The sequence below is a fragment of the Bos javanicus genome, chromosome 9, assembly GCF_032452875.1.
Source record: "Bos javanicus breed banteng chromosome 9, ARS-OSU_banteng_1.0, whole genome shotgun sequence".
NCBI lineage: Eukaryota > Metazoa > Chordata > Mammalia > Artiodactyla > Bovidae > Bos > Bos javanicus.
Window position 1 is genome coordinate 69353275 of NC_083876.1, and position 24291 is coordinate 69377565.

General features: G+C 38.9%; 1 protein-coding gene across 5 annotated transcripts in view; it reads left to right on the top strand.

Moving 5' to 3' along the window:
- The window catches only part of AKAP7 (A-kinase anchoring protein 7), a 128788-nt gene extending 121988 nt beyond the window's left edge, over positions 1-6800 (top strand). For 3 of the 5 annotated variants that reach the window (XM_061427991.1, XM_061427995.1, XM_061427993.1), the window contains one exon: positions 4780-6800. In XM_061427991.1, the coding sequence (XP_061283975.1) occupies positions 4780-4973 (194 nt within the window). In that variant the 3' untranslated portion in view covers positions 4974-6800. The remainder of the gene's footprint in view (positions 1-4779) is intronic. The other 2 variants (XM_061427990.1, XM_061427994.1) reach the window with 1 other exon arrangement.
- The last annotated feature ends 17491 nt before the right edge of the window (positions 6801-24291 follow it).

Below are 24291 nucleotides of genomic sequence, written 5' to 3' on the forward strand. Positions count from 1 at the left end.
CGTGAAATACGTTACAATGAACATGGGAGCACAGATGGCTTTTTGAGATAGTGACTTCATTTTCTTCAGATATTTGCCCAGAAGTGGGATTGCTGGAGCATATGATAATTATATGTTTAATTTTTTAAGGAATCCTCATACTGTTTTCCATAATAACTGCATCAGTGTAACATTTTTACCAGTAGTACGCAAGGGTTCCCTTTTCTCTACGTCCTCACCAGCATTTATTTTCTACTTTTTTCATAATAACCATTCTGACATGGGTGACGTGGTACCTCCCTGTCGTTTTGATTTTCCTTTCCCGATGATTAGTGGTTTGAAAGTACACCTTTTCCTGTTCTTGTTGGCCATTTGCATGTCTTCATTGGAAAAATATTCAGATTCTCTGCCCACTTTTTAATAGGATTGTTTGTATTTTTGTCATGAAGTTTTGAATATGAAATCAGGTGATTTGCAAGTATTTTCTCATATTCTGTGTTGCCTCTTCATTTTGTTGATCTCTTCTTTTGTTGTGCACAAGCTTTTTAGTTTGCTTTAGTCCCACTTGTTGATTTCTTCTTTTGTCACTTGTTCTTCTGATATCATATTCAAAAATGATCATTGCTAAAACCAGTGTCAAGGAGCTTTTCTCCTGTGTTTTCTTCTAGGAGTGTTATGGTTTCAAGTCTTACACTTAAGTCCTAAATTCATTTTGAGTTAATGTTTGTCAATGATGTAAGATAGGGGTCAAATTTCTTTTTTTTTTTTTTTTTGCATGTGGATATCCAGGTTTTCCAACACCTGTTATTAAAGAGACTGTCCTTTTCCCATTATGTATTCTTGTATTATTGTCATTGTCAAATATTAGTTGACCGTATATATGTAAGTTTATTTCTGGGCTCTTAACTCCATCCCATTGGTCTGTTTTTATGCCACTACCATACTATTTTGAAATCAGGAAGTGTGATGTTTCCAGCTTTGTTCTTTCTCATGATTGCTTTGGCCATTTGGGATCTTTTGTGTTTTCATATGGATTTTAGAATTTTTTTTAAATTTCTGTAAATAAATGCCATTATAATTTTGATAAAGATTGCATTGAATCTAGATGGCTTTTGGTAGTAAGGACATATTAACGATATTCATTCTTCCAATCCATATATATGGGATATTTTTTTCCATTTATTTGTGTCTTCATTTTCTTTGATCAGAGTCTTACAGGTTTTTAGTATATAGATATTTCACTTCCTTGGTTAAATTTATTCCTTAATATTTCATTGTCTCTGATGCTATTTTAAATGGTATTATTTTTAAAATTTCTTTTTCAGATAGTTTGTTGTTCTGTATAGAAATGCAGCTGATTCTTGTATGTTGATTTTATATCTTCAAACTTTACTGAATTCATTTATTAGGTCTAACAATTTTTAGTATTTTCTGTACACAAGATTATGCTATCAGCAAACAGAGGGGTTTTTCTTTCTGATATGGATGTCTTTTTTTTTCTTTTTCTTGCCTGATTGCTCTTGCTTGTTCTTCCATTACTGTGTGGAATAAGAGTGGTGAGGGTAGGCACTCTTGCCTTGTTTCTGATTTTGGAGGGAAAGCGTTCAAACTTTCACCATTGAATGTGGTGGGTTTGTCATATATGGCCTTTATTATGCTGAGGTGTGTTCCTCCATGGGCTTCCCAGGTGGCGCTAGTGGTAAAGAGCCCTGCCTGCCAGTGTAGGAGCCGTTAAAAAAAACCTCGGGGTTCAATCCCTGGGTCGGGAAGATCCCCTGGAGGAGGGCAAGGCAACCCACTGCAGTGTTCTTGCCTAGAGAATCCCATGGACAGAGGAGCCTGGCAGGCTATAGTCCATTGGATCACAAAGAGTCGGGTGTCACTGAAGCAACTTGGCATGCACGTACATGTTCCTCCATATCAAGTTTGTTGAGAGTTTTTGTCACGAAGGGATGTTGAATTTTGTCGTGTGTGTGTGTGTGTGTGTTTACCATACATTGAAATGATTATGTGATTTTTAACCTTCAGGTTGTTAATGTGGCATATCACATTGATGTATTTGCATATGTTGAGCCACTTTTATATCTCAGGGATAAATATCCCTTGATTGTGGTGTATGATCCTTTTAACATACTGTTGAATTTGGTTTGCTAGTATTTTGTTGTGGAGAAGGCAATGGCACCCCACTCCAGTCCTCTTACCTGGAAAATCCCATGGACGGAGGAGCCTGGTGGGCTGCAGTCCATGGGGTTGCTAAGAGTTGAACACGACTGAGTGACTTCACTTTCACTTTTCACTTTCATGCATTGGAGAAGGAAATGACAACCCACTCCAGTGTTCTTGCCTGGAGAATCCCAGGGACGGCGGAGCCTGGTGGACTGCCGTCTATGGGATCGCACAGAGTCGGACACAACTGAGCGACTTAGCAGCAGCAGCAGCAGTATTTTGTTGAGTTTTTTGCATCCAAATTCATGAGGGTATTTGCCTGCCCTTTTTTTTTTCCCTTATAGTATTCTTTATGTGACTTTGGTATCAGGGTAATGTTGATCTCATAAAAGAGTTTGGGAGTGTTATATCCTCTTTAGTTTTTTTTTTCTTTCTTTCTGGAAGGGTTTGAGAATTGTTATTAATTCTTCTTCTTTAAATGTTTGGTAAAATTTAGCCATAAACCCAGACTGTCCTGGGCTTTTCTTTGTTGAAGGCTTTTGATTACTGATGTAATCTTAAATTTGTTATTGGTCTGTGGAAAGTTGTATGTTTCTAGGTTGTCTGATTTGTGGCCTATAATTGTTCATAGTAGTCTCTTGTGACATTTTTTTTTTAAATTTCTGTGGTATCAGTTACAATGTTTCTGCTTTCTTTTATAGTTTTTAATTCTCTTTATCTTGGTAAGTCTATTTAAAGGTCTGTTCTTTTTTGTTTTATCTTTTCAAAAAGACAACCCTCTGTTCCATTGATCTTTTCTATTGTTTTTCTATTCTCTATTTCATTTATTTCTGCTCTGATTTTAATGTTCTTTCTGCTAACTTTGGGCTTAGTTTGTTCTTATTTTTCTAGTTCCTTGAGATATTAAGTTAGGTCGATTACTTGAGATTATTCTTTTTTCTTAATGCAGGCATTTAGTACCATAAACTTCCCTTTTAGCTCTGCTTTTGCTGGATGATAAGGTTTGGTACATTGTGTTTCCATTTTTGTTTGTTTCAAAATATATGGTTTAAATTTCCCTTTTGATTTCATCTTTGATTCACTGGTTGTTCATGAGTGTTTGTTTAAATTCTACATATTTGTGGATTTTCCAGTTTTCCCCTTGCTATTGATGTCTAGGTTTATTCCACTATAGTTAGAAAAGAGACTTGGTTTGATTTCAGTTTTTAAACATTTGCTGAGACTTGTTTTGGCCCTAACAGTCTATCCTGGAGAACATTTCATATGTACTTGAGAAGAATGTATATTCTGGTGCTGTTGGATGGAATGTTCTTTATATGTCTCTTGGGTCCATTAGGCCTCAAGTATAGCTCAAGTCCAATGTTTTCTTTTTTTTTCCCAATGTTTTCTTATTGATACTCCGTCTGAATGATCTATCCCTTGTTGAAAGTAGAGTACTAAACCCCCTACTATTATTACATTGATGTCTATCACTCCCTTGAGATCTGTTAGCATTTACCTAATGTACTTACTTCTCCCTGTAAAGTGTCTGCCTGCAATGCTAGAGACCTGGGTTCGATCCCTGGGTTGGGAAGATCCTCTGGAGAAGGAAATGGCAACCCGCTCCAGTACTCTTGCCTGGGAAATCCCATGGATGGAGGAGTGTAGTAGGCTACAGTCCATGGGGTCGCAAAGAGTCGGACACGACACGACTGAGCCACTTCACTCACTTCACTCACTCGCGTAAGGGACTTAGGTGCTTAGAAGTCTTTGCCGCTGTCACTCATCTGCCTTCCTGGGTCCACAGTTCAATGGAAGGAAATGAAGGACTGAATGGGCCTGAGAGGTGAGCCTCTAGTTTTTTTCTTTTACTCAGTTAAGGGAGACAGGAAAGAGAATGGGTGCAAAATGTGCAGCGTTCGACCAGATGAGAGCCAGCTCTTTTACAGAAATATAAGAAGATAATTAAACCTTGATCATCACTAGCAGGGAAGCAAAATGACCATAAAATACTAACATCTAGTAATTTACTGTCATAATCCTAATTCTTCTGTAAGAGTTTCCTATTTTTTAAATTGTAGTGATCTGAAATTAAAAAGAATACTAGTTTAACATGCTTATTTTAAACTAGTTCCTAGCAGTAGTAACCACCTTTGTCTTCATGGGAGTGCTGAGACTTTGTTAACAGCTGTCCAGGCCAAGTATTATAAAATCACTGATCCTGTGTGCTTAGTTAATTAGGAAATCTCCGTTACCTAACATTTGATAGTGGTGAAGTACGAACAGATACATCTTGCTGGTGATTTCACATGTCTAAGTCTCCCGGTGGTGGGTACATGGACTTTGTAGTAATGATCAGCCTTGGATGAAAGAAAAACAAAAATCCCATGTAGAACTGGGGAACTTCCAGCTTTGCTAGGTAAGGTATTTTTAGATTGGGGCTAATGAACTGCTTTTCAGCCTGAAGTCTTCAGGGACAGGCAGTCTGCAAGTACCAAATGAAAAGCCAAGCCAGTATTCTTGAATGTATAGATCCAGTTTGCCAGATTGAAGGGCGCTTGCTCTTTGTAACTAACTGAACTAGCTGGCCCCTGCATGCCGAGTTTCTATGGCAATGTGATCTCAGTGACCTCTCTTCTCTGTTGTGGAATGTAGGTGATAAGAATGGAGGTGAGCCTGATGATGCTGAACTGGTAAGGCTCAGTAAGAGGCTGGTGGAGAATGCAGTGCTCAAGGCTGTCCAGCAGTATCTGGAAGAAACACAGAACAAAAACAAGCCAGGGGATGGGAGCTCTGTGAAAACTGAAGAGGCTGATAGGAATGGCACTGACAGTGACAACAGGAAATGAGACCCAAATGCAGGCAGGACCCCGCTGCTCCGTGAGAAGCACCCCTGCCTTCCTCTGCCGAGTCAGTGGACTAATTTGCATTGTGCTGTCTAAGTGTCCTGTCCAGTCCGTGAAGATTGCCTAATACTTTTCATGATTGATGTCTTTGCATTTCTGAAGCACAACAGAAGAGGAATGGAGAACTGGGACTATCAAAGGAAATCAATTTACGAAGGAAGAATGGCCCTGGTTTCACTTGCCCTCAGCCATGGCTGAGGGAGAGGGGACTTTGGGTTATACCTTGTGGACTCGAATTAAAGGCCATGGAAGAGGCCTTGACGTAAATGGAATACTGCCATTTCAATTGCTTAGCAGGGCATTTGACTACCTTATCTGAGGCCAAAACACACACAGAGCTAACAAGTGCTACGCTTAAAATGATCACTGTTGACATTATTACCCATAAGTTGGTCCACAGGTTTTCATGTCTGTCCTTTGTGTGTTGTTGCTATGCATTATTTACAGTAAATTTGATTCTTGTAAATGATATATTTTGGTGAAATGCAACCTTTTCTATAAAATGTGGGCAGCATTTTAAAGGTTTCTTTTTAACCTTCTTTTGATAAATCAGTGTGCCATATTTAATGTTTTTCATTGGCATTTGTACATGAAATGTATCATATAATTTTTTTCCCATAGGCCCGAAACCTATTGGAATCCGGGACTTAATTAATGAAGCTTTGCGTCGAGAGAGGATGGGTCTGCAATCCAAAGTGAAGGAGATAAAAGCACTTTTATTAAAACCTGAGATTCAGGCCAAAATCAGGAGGGAGCTCTTTGAAGGAAGATTCATTAACAACAGTAATCAAGGAAACGATGTGGATTTCAGTGCAACTTTGACATAAACTCTACATTGTTATCATGGTACTAGAGTTTATGATATCTTTCCAGCTCATTAAATAGCTCTTTGGTGAATACCAAAGAAGTGTTCTGATAGTTTGCACAACAGCAAACCAATATTTGGTAAGGAATGAACAATTTCTTTCCAAAGAAAACTGAATTCTTCACTGTTATTTTTAAGCTAAACTTGTGTTTTAGAATGTTTATCTCTGTAATATCAAGATTCATTTTATAGAAAAGACTTCTTAATTAGCTGTTGTGAGATGTTCCTTGAGTCCTCACAGATAAAATATACAGACTGTGAAAAATCATTTACTAAAAAAAAAACAAAATAAAACCCAGTATTTTAAGGGTTATTTGTTTCCTGTTAACATGACTTTTGTTGTTGTTCAGTCAAAAGAAGCATTGTTCACGTGTATCTATATCTAGTGTTACTTTTAATGAGACTGAATGTTTATTGATCACTAGTACTTGAATGAACATTTATAAATGTAATTAATTGCAGTCACTGGTTAAGAATGTTTTATAATTTACATATGTATTATTTTTCAATGATTGAAATGTAGTTTGCTTTTTCATTTCTTACTGAATGTTTGGGGTTTTTATTTTCTACTTTTCTGAAGATAAGCTAGCCCATGTCTTATTGTATCCCTTATAATCTGAATTTGCTTGCACTGGTTCATTTTTAAAGAATATTCTTGAAAATTTTCCTTCCCATATGATAATCACTGGTAACAGCTTTTTCTATAATCATTGTAAAATTGCTGCTACTAACAGATCATGCTGGAGGAGGAAATTATTAGAGATCAAATATGTAATCATTTCAAAGATAAAATCCAGTTTACTCATGGATTTTTGCTATTTTTTCACTGGGTAAATTATATTACATTTATTTATAAGTGAGTTTATGCATTTTCATGCCTCTTAATAAATGTATTGTTTTCCGTTGTTGCCTTTCTTCATTTATTTTTTTTCTTCTTAGAATCTGAATATAGGGAAGTCAGAAATAGGGGCTGTGATAGTTTCAGTGTTTTTTAAGACTATTTTGTATTAGATATAGTTGGATAACAATGTTGTGATAGTTTCATGTGTACAGTAAAGTAATTCAGTTGTATATATCCATGTGCCTATTCTGTTTCAAATTCTTTTCTCACTTCAGTTCAGTTCAGTCGCTCAGTCGTGTCCGACTCTGCGACCCCATGAATCGAAGCACGCCAGGCCTCCCTGTCCGTAGGTTGTTACATAACATTGAGCAGCATTCCCTGTGCTATACAGTAGGTCCTTGTTTAGTGTTTCCTAACTTTTGTGTCCTTATCCTGTTTGCTAAGATAGCACAGTTGTCAGAGCACCTTTAACCTTAGACTTTTAAATCACTCCAAATCAGTCAGCTTCACAGAGAATATCAACAGAACATTAAAGGCAAAGAAAATCTCAGTAGCATCTCATAAACTGCTCACAGCGTGTCACTCCAGCAATGTCAGTAGCAGAGATAAGAGAGCATGTGCATCCAGATGTGGAGACCTGGGTGCTGCTTCCCATGAGCCTCTCCGAGGGTGGAGGTTTTATTGTATGTAGACGACTTCCTTGAGTTAACCCTTGAGGTAGGAAGCAAAGATATTTGGGAGCTTGCCTTGTTCTTGCCTGGAAAATCCCACGGACGGAGGAGCCTGGTGGGCTGCAGTCCATGGGGTCGCTGAGGGTCGGACACGACTGAGCGACTTCACTTTCACTTTTCACTTTCATACAATGGAGAAGGAAATGGCAACCCACCCCAGTGTTCTTGCCTGGAGAATCCCAGGGATGGAGGAGCCTGGTGGGCTGCCATCTCTGGGGTTGCACAGAGTCGGACACGACTGAAGTGACTTAGCAGTAGCAGCCTTGTTTTTTAAGAGAGGAAACAGTCATAAGGAGATAAAGTGCTTTATCCAAGGCCACACTGCTGCTAGGCAGTTGGACCTGTGCTCGGACCTAGGGCCCCATCTCAACATCCACTGTTCAATAACTTGTTAACAGTATTTTAGGAGAAACAGCATGCTAAGTTATTAGTATTTTAGGAGAAACAGCACATCTTATAGCATATCATAGATCTCTTTATCCTCAAGGAGCTACTTCAACACTTCCCAGCAATTTGAAAAGCTAAAAAAGTATCCTTTTTGCAATCTGGAGTTACATGACTTTCTGCACAACTTACTGTTTTTTTTTGATTAAGCATCATACCTCCCAGGTGTTACATACCTGGCTGTGAGCCAAATGCTTTAGGCACATTATTATGTTTCTTCCCTTCAGCGACCTGTTAGGAAGTTACTAGTACTGTTTTACAGATTAGGAAATTAGGAAAGTGGGGCTCTAAATGGTTAAATGGCTCTTTATAAAGCTAATCAAAGGTAGGGCTCAGTTTAGACTTGGGTCTATTCTACTTCAAAGCCAAGCTGTTTCCACACAGCAGCAGTTCCTCTCTCCACCGAATACAAGTCATTTCACAAGTTAAGAATGTGGAACAAAGGGAAGTCATTTTCTTTTGACTAAATCATCTCCCTTGAAGCCCTGAAGTTCTATGAACATAGGAGAGAAGTTTGTGATGGGAAATATTCAAAATGACTTTTTCCCCATTTAGTCAGAACTGGAGAAGAATCGTTTGTTGGGTCACCGAGACAGACTGTGTTGTCCTCGATTGGTCTAGTGTGTTATATAGCCTTGTCTTCTGACAGGGAGGCTGCGTGGTTGGGGAAAGGGTGTCAGTCTGGTCCAGGAGGCAGACTGTGGTCTTAGACCTGGACCGCACCAACGGTGATTCTGAACAAACCAGTTCCCTTTTCTGAATTGAAGCAGTTTGGTGATAGGTGATTTCCAGGGATCCTAGTCTCTTTGTGACTTTATTTTGATGGTATTCATGCTGATGCCATGTCTCAACCAGCCACCCACATGTGAGACCTTCTTGCTTACACCATTCTAGTACATCTGTTGTCAACAAGAGACTGAGATTTCTAGAAGGCTTTGTCAGCATCATGTAGGCACAAATTGACTTTTATGACCAGATTCCAACATTTTCTGTCACTGGTAAAATAGTAGACCCTATATGAATATTTTTTAAAATATCAAAAGAGTAATATTTTCAACAGCAGGACAAGACTTTGCTAGCTTTGAACTTGGTCCTATTTATAGCATAGATAGCCATGACAAACACAGACTGTGTTGAAAAGCAGAGACATTACTCTGCCAACAAAGGTTTGTATAGTCAAGGCTAGGGTCTTTCCAGTGGTCATGTGTGGTTGTGAGAGCTGGGTGGTAAAAAAGACAGAGTGCCAAGGAATTGATGCCTTTAAACTGTGGTGTTGGAAAAGAGTTCTGAAAGTCCCTTGGACAGCAAAGACATCAAACCAGTCAATCTTAAAGGAAATCACTGAATTCTCATTGGAAGGACTGATGCTGAAGCTGAAGCTTCAGTATTTTGGTCACCTGATGAGAACAGCCGACTCATTGGAAGTCCCTGATGCTAGGAATGATTGAGAGCAGAAGGAGAAGAGGGCATCAGAGGATTAGATGGGTGGATGGCATCACCGATGCAATGGACATGAACTTGGGCAAACTCTGGGATCTGGTGAGGAACAGGGAGAACTGGTGTGTTACAGTCCACAAGGTCACAGAGTCAGACACAACTGGGCGACTGAACAATAGCAACAGTAGCATCTTAGATGATTGTTGTATTACTCTACCTTTCGTTCTAAACTTCAGACCTTTGAAATATACTAGTTCTAGCTAGAGCATACTTAAGATTCAAACTATTCCCTCTAAAACCCCAGTGCTTCTATGTGTCATCTCAGCAGCCAGATGTTCCCATAAGGAGATAATTAAAACAGTTTTGACTTCATATTCTAGATGTCCTTTCAGACAAAAGACTAATACAATATGTTTGCACCTCTATAGTTGATCACCAATTCATAAACTGGTTACCATGTTATATAACAAATTTATTTCATTATATACTCAAAACAAACCTATAGTATCTCCAAACCTAGTATCAGTCTTATCTTTGAACAAATTGTGGATGCATTCCTGAATTCCAACTTTTCCAGGTATTCATATAAAAAAGAAATAAACCCAGTGTACTTTAAAAAATAGTTTACAAGTCCTTACATGAATTTGATGGCAGCACACATTCTTAACAAGACAGACCCCTAGATTATTCATTCACAGTAAAAATGAATATTAGAGCAACTCGCTCTTGAGTCAGTGAATTTAAAATTCACAATAATTCTTTCCTGGAACACCATTTTGGGGATAAGAAAGCTTGTTTATAAGGTAATTTGAGAGCTGAAGAAAGGTGCTATTATCATCTCTTGTGTAATGTCCTCAAAACTACTTATTTGGAGTCATTAAATGTAACTGATAAATTCAGGCAATTTGGAATGATTTTAAAATGTAAACTTCAATACTCATTGAAAGGTTATGAAGTTCTATTAAAGCATCAAAGATAGATACACTAAGGCTGAGAAATTGATTCATTGTTTTTGGGGAACATATGTTGCTTTCCCTTTAGTGGTTCAAATGATTTCTGAAAGCCCACTCTTCTTTGACACTGCCCTATATATCTATATGTAAAATTCTTTGACCCATCTTTGTTTGCAGTCTCGTCCATTTAAGCTGCTTCACCATACGGCATGCTTGTTCTTAACTATATAGTAAATGGGTGCGACATTTCCAATTACTCCCCACGCTTCCTGCCAAAAACCACATGGGCACAAAATCACCATGGTTATGTCTTTGAACCAAAGAACATTTACTTCTTTTTTTTTTTTTTTTGCCTTTTTTAACCACAAATATATGATCTCTCCCTATATTTAAGGTTTTTGGTAAATGCTCACATAATATATATAAAGTTGAAGGTGAAAGGACAAAAAAACAGACTTACAGTTTGATAGGAATTACAGTGCTGAGGAAAGAAACAGAAGTGATATGTAGACACCAATCCAAGAATTATCTGATATGCTAATTGAGTTGGGGAAACAATGAATATGCAACAGTGGGAGAGACTAAGTATATCTTTTTAAGATTCTGGAAGACAGTTTTGGAGGCTATTCTTATCAGGTCTGAGCTTGGGAAATGTCTTTATGGAAGAGGATGTGATGAGGGCTTTTGATAGTTTTGTGGGCATTTCTCACAGTGACTGCGCAGCATCTTTTGAATACCCTTTCTTGTTTGAGGAACCCCCTACCTTGTGATCCCCACTTCTCCAGGAAGAGGTCTGCAGTAGAGGCCAGGAACTCTCCTTCTCAGTCTCCTTTATCACTGGGGTTCAGCCATAAGCCTTGGGCTCCACCAAGCGATAGAGAGACCCTGCATGCTGCAGGAGCAAAGTCGCTATTTGGGGATCCTGTGCCCTATGTAGGTGTCACATGCTGGCAGAGGTTAGAGGCAGGGGTTTGCTTAGAGCATCTGACAGTGGAATGAGGCATCTTTCCTGCTACTTGGCCACCCAGCCTGATTCTCTGGACATTCTGGGGATTCTGTGAGTTGCTGAATATCCTTTGCTATAAAGTTCCCTTTCCACTTAAACTAGCTAAACTGATTCTGCTGTTTACAACTAAAAGTCCTGACTGATACAGGCCACACTCCAGTAAGTCAGTATTTCAACACAGGGCATGACTTGGCATTTTGAATTGGACATCTCTCCTAGTGTGTGATGGGTATTTGTGATATAAGAAGTTGCCATTCCTGACCCCCAGGGACTAAATGTCAGTAGCAGACTCCAGTTACTGTGACAAATAAACATCCCCACACATTTCTCAAATCCCCTCCAGATGAGGGCAACATGACCCCCACTTGGGAAACACCCTATGTGCTCTCCTAACAGCATAAAAGAGTTCACATGCTTCCTCTCATGCCCATTCTATCGAGAGGTAATTTAGGTCTTAAAAAGGACGTGCTTATTGGGGCTTTGTACACTATTACATTCCTGGATAGAAGCAGAACAATGAAGCCACCTGTATGTTTTAAGTGACATGGATTGAAACACCTAGTTGCTGCATGAGAAAAATGGTGAAAGCATCAATTGTGATGATAATGACACCATTGTTGAATCACCGTTGTGATTCTTTGGGCACACTTAGAGAATGAAAACAGATGACCTCCAAAGTGGAAGCTATGTGACATGATTAACATATTGTTATAATAAAAAGGCTATTTCTCATGTATTTTATTCAAAAATAAATATTTTGCATAGTATGCTGAAGAGCAAAAGTTTATAATAAACAGATGTAGAGATATTTTAATCTAAGAAATCTGAGAGAGATGTTTGAAATATAAAAATGTTTTAATATACCAAAAATATTAATTTTCCCTGAGCAGGTATGGTGGAAAGATTTCAGCTATAGAATGGGAAAGCACTGTTCCTACAGGGCTCTACTGAAACCTGGAGAAGAGCGGCTTCCTGAGTTAAGCGACACACGTGAAAACACAAAGTTCAGTGGAGCATCCAAATCAAAGGAATAAGACACAAGAGAATGAATACATGAGCGATAAATTGTGGAGAATTCAAACTGTATGTTTTAAGAGAAATTACTAGTCTTTAGTGCATTCAGAATGTGTCTTTAATGTTTATGCTAAATAGCTGTTGTAGTTTGTTGTTTACCATAGAGAAGTATTACCCGCCCCAAATCAGTGAATATCCTAGACCTAATTAGAAGGAAGTGATATAAACAAGAATGGCTCGGCCTTGGGTAGATTATTGCTTCCAGTTCTTCTCCTTGCCTGTATCCTTCTCAGATGACTGCCTGTTTCATATGGCTTTACAGTGAATCTCACCAAAGGCAGAGTGTATTTCTCTGCTCCACTGATGATACCTCACTTGGCCATGTGACTTGCTTTGACCAATGGGATGTATGTGAATATGAAGCAGGCAAAGGCTTGAAATGTGGAGACTTGTGACGCAAACCTGAACCAGACCTGCATCCTGGAGCCAAGCCCTGCCAAGTGCAGTCGTGACTAGGAGACCCACCGCTGCAGACAGGTGAGTGAGAACCAGATGCCTGTTGTTCTATGCCACCTGCTTTTTTTTGTTATGCAGCAGTATTGCAGCAAAAGCTAACTAGTGTAGGACCTACAAGTCAAACTGAAACACAACAGCAAACTTGAGCTAAATTGTGCTTTTCAAAAAGGCAGTAGCATCAAGAGGATGTACCATTTTGGGGCTATATGGATTTCCTATTATATAATTTCATTCAGTATTATATAATTTATGGTATTTTCATTTTTAAAAATATACATGTTTATAAATGCTTTTAAATATTAACCGTGATAAGTTCTAAGTGGGATTAAAAGTGAAATTACTTCCTAATTTGTGCATTTTAGTAGTTTTGCTATCTATTGTTGTTGTTAAGTTGCTAAATTGTATTCAACTCTTTGTGACTCCTTGGACTGTAGCCTGCCAGGCTCCTCTGTCCATGACATTCTCCAGGCAAGAATAGTAGAGATTTTAGTAATTTTACCATCTATATTAAGCATTTATTCTTACAGATAAAATCTTAAATGCTATTTTAAAATAAAACTATTCAGATATCACACAATTCATTATGTTGCAGCTGTAAGAAATTAGTGCCTAAAGATCACCTTACTCACAAAACTCACCCCATTCACTCATGCATTCACTCACTTTTTGAACATTTCCTCTGGGCCAGATATTGAGCTGGGTGCTCGGTATGCAAAAATATCTATGTTGGAATGATACACAACATATTGATATAGGTGTATTTATTCCTCTCTCTATAATCTCTATTTCCCTCATTTTCAGTAAGACCTTGTTTTTAGTGGGAGGCTACAACCAAAATAGAGAAGCAAAGGGCCGATTTTCATAGTTCTGGTTTTTCTGCTCCCAATGGCCCAATTCTCGGTATAAGCCATAGGTTTGGCAACATAACGGGATGTTGGAGTCTTTCCCTGTCCACTCTCATTTTCCACTGAGGCACTAGGAAGCTAGATACATAAGAAGGATATATGTACAAAGAGAGAAACACCCAGACCCCTCAGTGAGGTCAAGAACACAAGAAAGGGGTAAAAAAGGATTTTGTGAGGAGGAAGTATTTGGAGCAGCTGTGCTTTAAACCTCATGCTCTTCTGGTGGGGAGGGCCTGCTGAGTACTGCAGAAACTTTTAGTATAAACAGCTTCTTCCAAACACCAGCACTAAGAGACGTGACCAAACTCTGCCATGGCTTCTAGTAGTCTAAAGTTATGTCCCCACAGTGACCCCTGGCAGTTCCTGTTTGGAAAAGACCAAGGTTGCCAAAATGTTGGTTTTATTTTATTTTTTCCAACTTTATTGAGAAATAATTGATGACTATAATTAAAGTGTATAATGTGGTGATTTGAATATATATACATTGTGGAATGATGACCAAGACCAAGAAAATTAGCATATCCCTCAGTTCACATGTTTAACTTTTTTGTGTGAGAATGCTTAAGATCTAGTCTGATCAAATGTGAAGTATACAATACAGTATTATTAACTATAATCACCATCCTGTACATTGGATCCTCTGGATTTATTCATCTTGTAACTGCAAGTTTGTATCCTTTGATTTACATCTCCTTGTTTCCTTCTTCCTCAAGCCCTGGCTACTACCATTCTACTCTTCATTTCTGTAAAATCAGCTTAAAAAAACCAGACTCCACATGTACCTGACACCATGCAGTATTTGTCTTTCTCTGTTTGGCTCATTTCGGGCTTCCCAGGTGCGCTAGTGGTAAAGAACCTGCCTGCCAGTGCAGAAGTTGTAAGAGACTCAGGTTCAGTTCCCTAGGTCTGGAAGATCCCCTGGAGGAGGGCATAGCAGCCCACTCCAGTATTCCTGCCTGGAGAATCTCATGGACAGAGGAGCCTCAGGGCTACCGTCTACGGCGTCACAAAGAGTCAGACATGACTGAAGCGACTTAGCACACATGCACACAGGCATTTGGCTCATTTCACTCGGCAGAATGTTGTCCAGGTTCGTATGTCCTGGCATCATTGATAACCAGTTATAGGACAAACTGCTTCTCAAAAAAAAAAAAAAAAACAAAACAACTAATTATTTTATTACAATTTCTAGTGATTCTTTTCAAGAAGGAAGAATGAAAGAAAAATTAAGACAGATTGTGGTGAGGCATACCATTTTGGTGTAAAAGAACAAAAATATCCCGTTAGTCTTGTATCTTGCTAGTTGTGTGTTTTAGAATGGTGGCCGCAAAGTGAGAGAAACAAGTGAAACCCAGGAGAATGGGAAAATTGGATGCTTCACACCAACCATTAGTTTGATTAAATTCTTTAGGTAAGAGGCTTAAAAACCTCAAGTGATGCTGAATTAACAATGGTGTAGTGATACTGAAAATACTGCTGTAGTGACATTTAATGATGTGAAACAATAATGCTATAATGATGCTGATTAAAACTCAGCATCATTACAGCAAGGAGAATCTCATTGTATTGCTACAAAACACGGACTCAAATTACTTCTAAACCAACTAAAAATTTCACAAAATTCACTTTTTTAATATGCAGTTTTAAAAGTTTTTACCCATACAGATGCTTATAATGACCACCATAGCCAAGATATTGAATGATTTTAATATCCCAAAGAATACCTTCCAGCTATCCCTTTCTTCTTAGACCCTCCCTTCACTCCAAACCCCCGGCAATCACGTGTCTGTTCTCTGTTATTATATTTCTGCCTTTTCAAAATGCCACAGAAGTGAAATCATAGAATATGAGTTCACGATTCCTACCCATTGGAGACTGAGTTCTTTCACTTATCAAATACAGAAATGTTTTTTATTTTTAAAATAATGTTTATTTTTGCTAAATGCTAGATAAAGGAAATAGACAAAAAAGACTCAGTTACTGCAGGACTTAAATGGATAGCATCTTGACATTTTTAAAGAAATGGAGAAGTAATTAAGACACTGCAGAAACACTGTTTTCCTTCATATGTAAGGAGAGCTGCTTCTGTTTAAAGCAGATGGATTTGGGTTTGCCTTTTCTATTTTGGGTGTGTTCAAATATGTGTCCTCTAGACACATGATGAAAGAAAATTCACCTCCCTGCAGCCTTCCCTTAGTCTCTGCATATGGAAACATAATTATTCAGTGCTTAACTAAATTTTTTATCTGGGCACTTGAACTTATTCTATGGCTAGTGAGATAAATCCTTAGCAGCATATTTCCTTGTTCCTTGGAAAAACACTGACCTTTTAAACTGTCATAAGTTTATTCAGCCCAGGCTGTGTGGCATAGCACATTTATGTGCAACACGTAATTGAGTTGGATCTATGAGAGGGGCCTGTGGGGCACCGCCAGCTTCCATCAGTGTGCTTCCACTGCCATTATAAGCAACGCATTTTCTCTGCTGCTGAGCTCTGCTCTTTCATATAATGGAAACCATTATTTACGGAGGAAAGTAGTACCGTGCTTTGGAATTCCCATAGAAATGAACATATTTAGCAGATCCAGTTCATACATGCTGAGTAAATAAAAGCAGCAACATTCATTTCCAGCTCTAAACACACACACACACACACACACACACACACACACACACACACATTCATATGTGCTGTGGGAGTTGGGGAGAGGGGACTTTCAGGGAACAATGTACATTGCAAAAGCGTTCACTATTGTGTTTCTAGTGGTATGCTCCCATAAAGAAGCAGATGTATTGTGAGATGTATAAGACTGGGCTTCCCAGGTGGCGCTAGTGGTAAAGAACCCGCGTGCCAATGCAGGAGACATAAGAGATGCGGGTTTGATCCCTGGGTTGGGAAGATCCCTTGAACGAGGGCATGGCAACTCACTCCAGTATTCTTGTCTGAAGAATCTCCATAGACAGAGGCGCCTGTGGGGCTACTGTCCACAGGGTCGTACAGAGTCAGACACGACTGAAGTGACTTAGCACACATGCACATAAGATGGACTCGAGCCTAGAGAATGGCTATATGAAAATGTAGCCTTGAATGAAGAAATGAAGAAATCTGCCTTTCTTCAGATGCTTAATATCAGGCCATTTGAATTGCTCATGTTTTCCAGTGAGCTCAGTTCTGTACTTGCTAGGATTTTCTGTGTAGTTGTAGTATTACAACTACACAGGAATTTGTTTTCAGTTTTAATTTTCGATTGCATTTCCTTTGAGGTTGACTGTATTCTCTATTTGTGTATTAAATGCTTCAGTTTGAAATTATGAAACGTTTGTGATCAAGAAGCAGAGTAGTTCAATAACCAAGCAGAACATTGAAATATGATTTCTGTTTTTATCCCCTGTGTTGTGCCAAGCAGACTGGGAAACCCTTCCCTGGTTTGTACTGCATCAGAGACTAAAACATGAGTAGATCATTGTCTGTATCTCATTGGAAAATCAGATTGACTACATTTCTTGTGGCTGGGCTACCCTGTTTTGAAATCAGAAAGATTGTAATGAAAGATCTGTTTTGAATTGTGTAAGAAAATCAGATTGACTGCATTTCTTGTGGCTGTGCTACCCTGTTTTGAAATCTAAAGGTTGTAATGAAAGATCTGTTTTGAGTTGTATAGGTTTGGCTACTATCCAAACAGCAAAAATTGCTTCTTCGTGCTCTCATTACACCTTAAACATGCTCTTATAAGCATTGGCTTAACACACCTGTTTCTCCCTCGGGTGTCTTGGAGGCCTTCAATGACAGGGACTTTTCTTTGTAAACACAGAAGTTCAGTAAATATTTTTGAATAAATATTTACATATTGAGAATTATAGTTTTTTTCCCATTGTACCTAGATTTAGAAGGCAATATACGATGGCTTTGAAAATGAAAGTTTGTGGATCTAGTCTTCTATAAAAATAGTTTTCAATTCATTTTGTGAAGCTAGCATAACTATGATACCAAAACAAAGGAAAATGCAAGGAGGAAAAAAAACCACTACAGATGAATATGCCTTGTACACAAACAAAAATAACAGAAACTTAGCAAATAAAACCTAGCTCTGTGTGTGTGTTTGTGTATTAAGTATAACCTAAGTGTAGTTTACATTAAAATTGAAAGGTTGATTTAATATTTGGAAATCAATGTAATTTACCATGTTAAAATAAGGGAGAAACTGTACGATCATTTCAAGAGATGCAGAAAAAGCACTTGACAAAATTCAACACTTGCATTATTAAAAAATTTCTCAGTAAGCTAGGAAAAACAGGAACTTTCTTATAAAGGGCAGTTATTAAAAAGACGTCACTAGCATCATCTTTAATGGTGAAAGACTGAATGCTTTCCCCATAGGACCAGAAATAAGCATGCCCACACTCAAGATGACATCTGCTCATCTTTGTACTGGGGGTTCTAGACTATAGAGTAGGTAAGGAAAAAATAAAGTAATACAGATGGGAAAGGAATAATTAAAATGGTTTTAATTCACAGATGGCATGTTTATATAGAGAGGAATTCAATTAGAATCTATTAAGAAACTAGAAGGATTAATAAGTTTGGTAAGGTCCTAGGATACAAGGTCAATATATAAAATTCAGTTGTATCTTTAATGCATTAGCAATAACAATTAGATACTTAAAAAAATCATTTACAATAGCATTCAAAAACACGAAATGCTTAAGAGTAAGTTTTATAAAATATGTATAAGACTGATACAGTGAAAACTATAAAACATTGACATTAAAGAAATTAAAGAAGACTCAAATAGAGATATATCATGTTTATGAATTAGAATTATGGATTCAATGCAATCTTTTTAGGTAATATTTGCTTTCATTTTAGGTGGGCAAGATTTTTCCTTTGAGATGGTTCATCTATATGTTCTGCTGAGCTGGAATGTCGATGTTGAGTTCATTGTCTCTGGAATTTTTACTGCATGTAGATAGAACATAGTTTTCTTTTACTTACCTTTTATTAAATTTGATATCTTGGAAATATACTTGTCTGGGTAGAATGTTTTGTTTGGTAGCAAAGATGATACTTTAGAATTAAATTATGAGAATTTTCTGCTTTTAAATTAGGCCTCCATAGAAACCACTCAAGAAATAAAATAGTTGAGTGAGCTAGTAATAAGTATTTGAGTTCAGTTATTTCAAGGTCATTTGTTACACTATTTGCCAAAACATACCTTTATTCCTCCTTTTCATTAAACAAGTCCAGTAACTATGGTCTCAATTGGCAGTGGTTAGGTTCATAGTGATTTAAGACTCAGGATATTGTCTTTGGAAATGAAGTTGACAGTAATGTTGTCTTACTTTTTATTGCCTTGCTTCTCAAAGGGTAGTTCATAGACCAGAAAAATGGATAACCTCAGGGTGCATGTTAGAAATGCAGAGCCTCAGACCCTATCCCTGATCGATTCAATTAAAATCTACATTTTTGAATGATTCATAGGTGATTCCATGTATGTTAAAATTTAGAAGCGTTGCACATCTATTTTCTATTACAAAGCCTCCTGCCAATCTGGGCTGGCACATTTTGTCCTGGAGAGGAATGAATAGTGAGACTGTCATCAATAAGTGTTATATCACTAGGACAACCTCTGTTCAGACTTAACACATGAAATCTCCAATGACTTAAAAAAATTTTTTTTAAATTTTTAATTGAAGGGTAATTGCTTTACAGTGTTGTGTTGATTTCTGCCGAACATCAATATGAATCAGCCATAGGTATACCTATGTCCCTTCCCTCTTTAAACTTCCTCCCATCTCCCTCCCCATCACACCCCTCTAGGTTGCTATGGTGATCTCCAATGACTTTGATTCACAGTTTTCCTTGACAAGATTTAGAATCATAATGAATTATTCTCAGTTAATGTATTATTGAGGATGTCCCTGGTGGCTTGGTGGTAAAGAATCCGCCTGCCAATGCAGGAGACACGAGTTCGATCTCAGGGTTGGGAATATCTCCTGGAGAAGGAAATGAAAACCCACACCAGTATTCTTGCTGGGAAATTCCATGGACAGAGGAGCCTGGCAGGCTATAGTCCATGGGATTGCAAAAGAGTCAGACACCACTTAGTGACTAAACAACAACAAAATATATTATTGAGGTTTCCCAATTGTATATATTTGACAATATAGATAATTTAAAATTACATATGCTTAGTGAAATCTCTATATATAATTGGGACATAGATAATAAAATAATTTTATGACTTGCCTTCTCATTTATAAAGGAATAATAAAAACATTCCTGTACATCCTGGGTAACAGTTCACTCATTTGTTCATTCATCTGTTTAGTCCCTCATTAATTCCTTGATTATTTATTATCTACAGTGTATCAAGTGCTATGTTAAGTGTCAGGGATATGAAGTAGGGATAAAACAGCTTGAAAGGAAGGAAGTACCATAAAGCATTGAGTACCATGATGGTGGCATCAACATAGTCTCAGGCTAAGGAGAAATTCTGCCTTGTAGAGGCAGTGTTTAGGAGGAGCTCAAGAGAGGAGACACAACTTGAGTTGACTGTTGAAAGTACATTGGGGAGGGGATCAATTTGTGAGGAGGGGGTCAATTTGTAGAGAAGGTGATCGTGTTTTTTAAAAGCCATATATTGTTAAAGTCCATTATATTGTGTGTGTGTGTGTGTGTGTGTGTGTGTGTGTGTGTGTAGAGGGGTGTGTGAATGTACAGTGGCTTTATAGACATAAAGAGAGTCGTGAAAGGATGGCCATCAAAATGTGAATAGTGCTCTCCCAGGGTATTGGCACTGTAGGGAAAATGAGTAGATCTAGAATTAAAATATTTCTCATTTGAAGAACAGACAAGTTTCTTTCTGTTCCTTAATATTTAACAGTTTCATACCATTTTAAGGCATCTAAAACATAGTACTTTTCTTGATTCTCATGTCAACCCTATGAATCTAGTAACATAAGTATCATTACTTTTATTTTATAGACATGAAGACAGAGGCTCATAGACTCTAGTGCCTTATATAGGGCCTCATAGATAGTAAGTAAAAAACTAATTATACTCTCCTGAATCTCAGCCTAAAAATCTTGTAGGAATGGTCCCTGACTTGTAGTTAGCAGGCTATCTGGAATCTGGTTCTAACAATATCTTATGGGAAAGCAGGGTATGTGGTCATTAGAATGTAAAGACCACTTTATATAAATTGCAGCAAACTGGTATAATAGGTTACAGTACTGTTAACCATGTTTGATGTAAGAAGAAACTGAAGCTGTATGAGGCTGACTGGCCTAAAGGGTGCCAAGTAAGTGTGCAGCAGCCCTGAAACTCCATCTTTGTCTCCTGCTCTTTCTGTTACATCATAGTCAAGAACCTTATTAATCACTCTTAGGTCTCAGTGCCAACATGACCTAGTTTTTGAGAATAACCACTCATCCAGGATGAAGAAATTTCAGAGTAGCTTTCCCTTCTTTCTTAGGATTTCTCTCTCTTCTGTCTCAATCTTTTCTGGCAAATCTTTGGATTATATGCTTATTGATATCCTGATATATGCAAATAGTGGGTTTCCCTGATGGCACAGTGGGTAAAGAATCTGCCTGGAATGCAGGAGATACAGCAAATTCAGTTTCAATCCCTGGGTCAGGAAGATCCCCTGGAGGAGGAAATGGCAACCCACTCCAGTATTCTTGCCTGGGAAATCCCTTGAACAGAGAAATTGGACATGACTGAGCGACCACGCGTATGCAAATGGCTTCCCAGATGGTGCAGTGGTAAAGAATCCACCTGCCAAAGCCAGAGATGCAAGATACCTGGGTTCAATCCCTCGGGCAGGAAGATCCCCTGGAGTAGGAAATGGCAACCCACTCCAGTATTCTTGCCTGGAAAATTCCATGGATGGGGGAGCCTGAAGGGCTACAGTCCGTGGGGTCACAAAGAGACAGATATGACTGAATGACTGAGCGTACACACACATGCAAATTGCTTTTTCCTCCCTCATTTGTTTTCCAAGTTTGTTGAGGACTAGACAACATCTCCTGCATCGTTACTTCATCCACAGCACCCAACACAGCGTCCTGCAAATGCAAAGTGCTCAAGAGAGGGCTGTTAAGTGAGTGAATGAGTGAAAGAATGAATGGGTGAAGGAACACTGTGGGGATATGCCTAAGGTCACACAGAGAGCAACGTGAAGCAAAAACAGAATGAAAGCTCATGGCTGCAAACCTGGAGATAAATTGATGCTGCTCAGCTTAGTAGCAAAACCTTGAGATGGAAAAGTTACAACAAATGATACCAAAAAGCCAGATTTAGATCTCTTGTCTGGATCTTGTTTCATGGATGACACCTGGCAGATTCCATATTTGAGATTCCATTTCCATACAGAATTGAAGTTTGATCAAATTTTTAATCAAAGTAGTCAAAGGGAACATAAAGCAACTGCATATGCAATGTCTGTGCTGGTATTCAGCCCCGGTGGACCATCTGTCTTGAACTCTGCCACCCAGTATCTACTAGACATTATAGAATCCAGTTAACCTTTCCAGACTTCAGTATTCCCCACAGCTGACCAGTCACATTTGTGTGGGGTGAGGGTTGTATTTCTAGATAGTCTCTAGGGATTTTGACTTTATGTTTCCATGTATAACCGCTATTCTCTTTTTGATTCTCAAAGACTAGTTTTTCTCAGATTTCGTGAGTGGTTACAGTGGTAGGTTTGCAGAAATTGGAGAGTTGTGAACAATAAAGTTGCTCAAAGAAAGACTGCTAGAATAACAGCTGCTGCTGCTGCTGCTGTTGTTTAGTCTCTGTAAGTCATATCTGACTTTTGCAACCCCACGTACTATAGACCACCAGGCTTCTCTGTCCACAGAATTTTCCAGGCAAGAATACTGGCATGGGTAGCCCTTCCCTTCTCCAGGGGAGCTTCCCTGCCCAGGGATCAAACACAGGTCTCCCACTTTGCAGGTGGATTCTTTACCAGTTGAGCCACAAGAGAGGACAGCAAGTATGGAATCTAGATTTGGAAAAACTGAAGGCAGCCTCTGTGATTAGGATGTGGAGAGTGAGGGCAGGGGCATGGAGGATGTGGCGGAGAGACTGACCACAGCTGACAGGACTTGTAAAATGCAGTCTAAAACTGACGTTGGGGTTTAGCAACATTGCTGAGCTCCAGTGAGCTTCTCTCTTTGGAGGAGTAGTGAGACAGCAGCCACAGAAGAGCAGGTGGAGGGTCATACAGCAGATGAAGTGATGGATGTGATGAGAATGGGCACCGTTTTGAGAAGTTTGGTTATGAAAGAGGGAACTAGGTGGGGATGAAATTGGTTGATGTCCTTTTTTGTTTTTAATGAGAAAAGACAGAGTGAAGAGGCAGAGGTTGAAGACATAGGAGAGAGAAGGAAGGGGATTCTCCCCAGTTGAGATACTAGTTGAGGCCCAGGTGAGAAGTGCTAGTTGAGGTACAATTGAGGTGCGGGATGTGGAGCACATGTAGATTTGGCCTTAGGTAAATGGCACTTTCATGCATCGGAGAAGGAAATGGCAACCCACTCCAGTGTTCTTGCCTGGAGAATCCCAGGGACGGGGAAGCCTGGTGGGCTGCCGTCTATGGGTTCGCACAGAGTCGGACACGACTGAAGCGACTTAGCAGCAGCAGCAGCAGCAAATGGCACACTCTTGTATTTTAAACCCTGGGCAGATCATGGGAGGGGTGGGGTTTTGAGGTTTTCTTAGTGGATTCCTGAAGAAATATGTTCCCTAGATGCCAGAGTGATCAACTTGCATGCACAGTCTACATGACTGACCAAACCAATGGAGAGTTCTGAGATTATGCCAGAGCCCCACTGAGTGTGTAGCACTGAAGGGAGTGTTGGAAAATATCCATGTGATACTCTGAGAAGCTGGATCCTTGTTAATGTAGCTTGCCTTCTGAGAGCGTATAATGCTTTGTTAGGTACTAGTCTCCACTAATTTGGAGACCAAAACTCTATAAACAGAAAGTTGGCAGTAGGCTTTATAGTAAAATATGGATATTGATTATCCAGTCTCAAACCCAGGGATTGTGTTCTGTGATGAGTTGAAGGTGTACTGAGTTTAAAGATTGTTGTTCTACAGCTTTTCCCATTTCTACCAGATGCTCCTTTTCTATTCACCCTCTCTTATTTTCCTTTTCCCAGTGATTCTCGTTCCTGCTACCTGTGGAGACAGATCTCTGCTGGGCCCTGCTTGCCCATAGCCTTGAGCCAATAATTTTTATCTCAATTCATGTTATTCTCAAATCTAGCTGAATCTGTTTGAAAAGACCCTGATGCTAGGAAAGATTGAAGGCAGAAGGAGAAGAGGGTGACAGAGGATGAGATGGTTGGATGGCATCACCAATTCAATGGATACGAGCTTGGGCAAGCTCCATGAGATGGTTAAGGACAGGGAAGCCTGGTGTGCTGCAGGCCATGGGGTTGCAAAGAGTTGGACGTGACTAGGTGACTGAACAACAGCAACAAGCCAAATACCTTATACCTTGTACTAAGGTATAAGAAGACTCTTCAGTGAACTAGG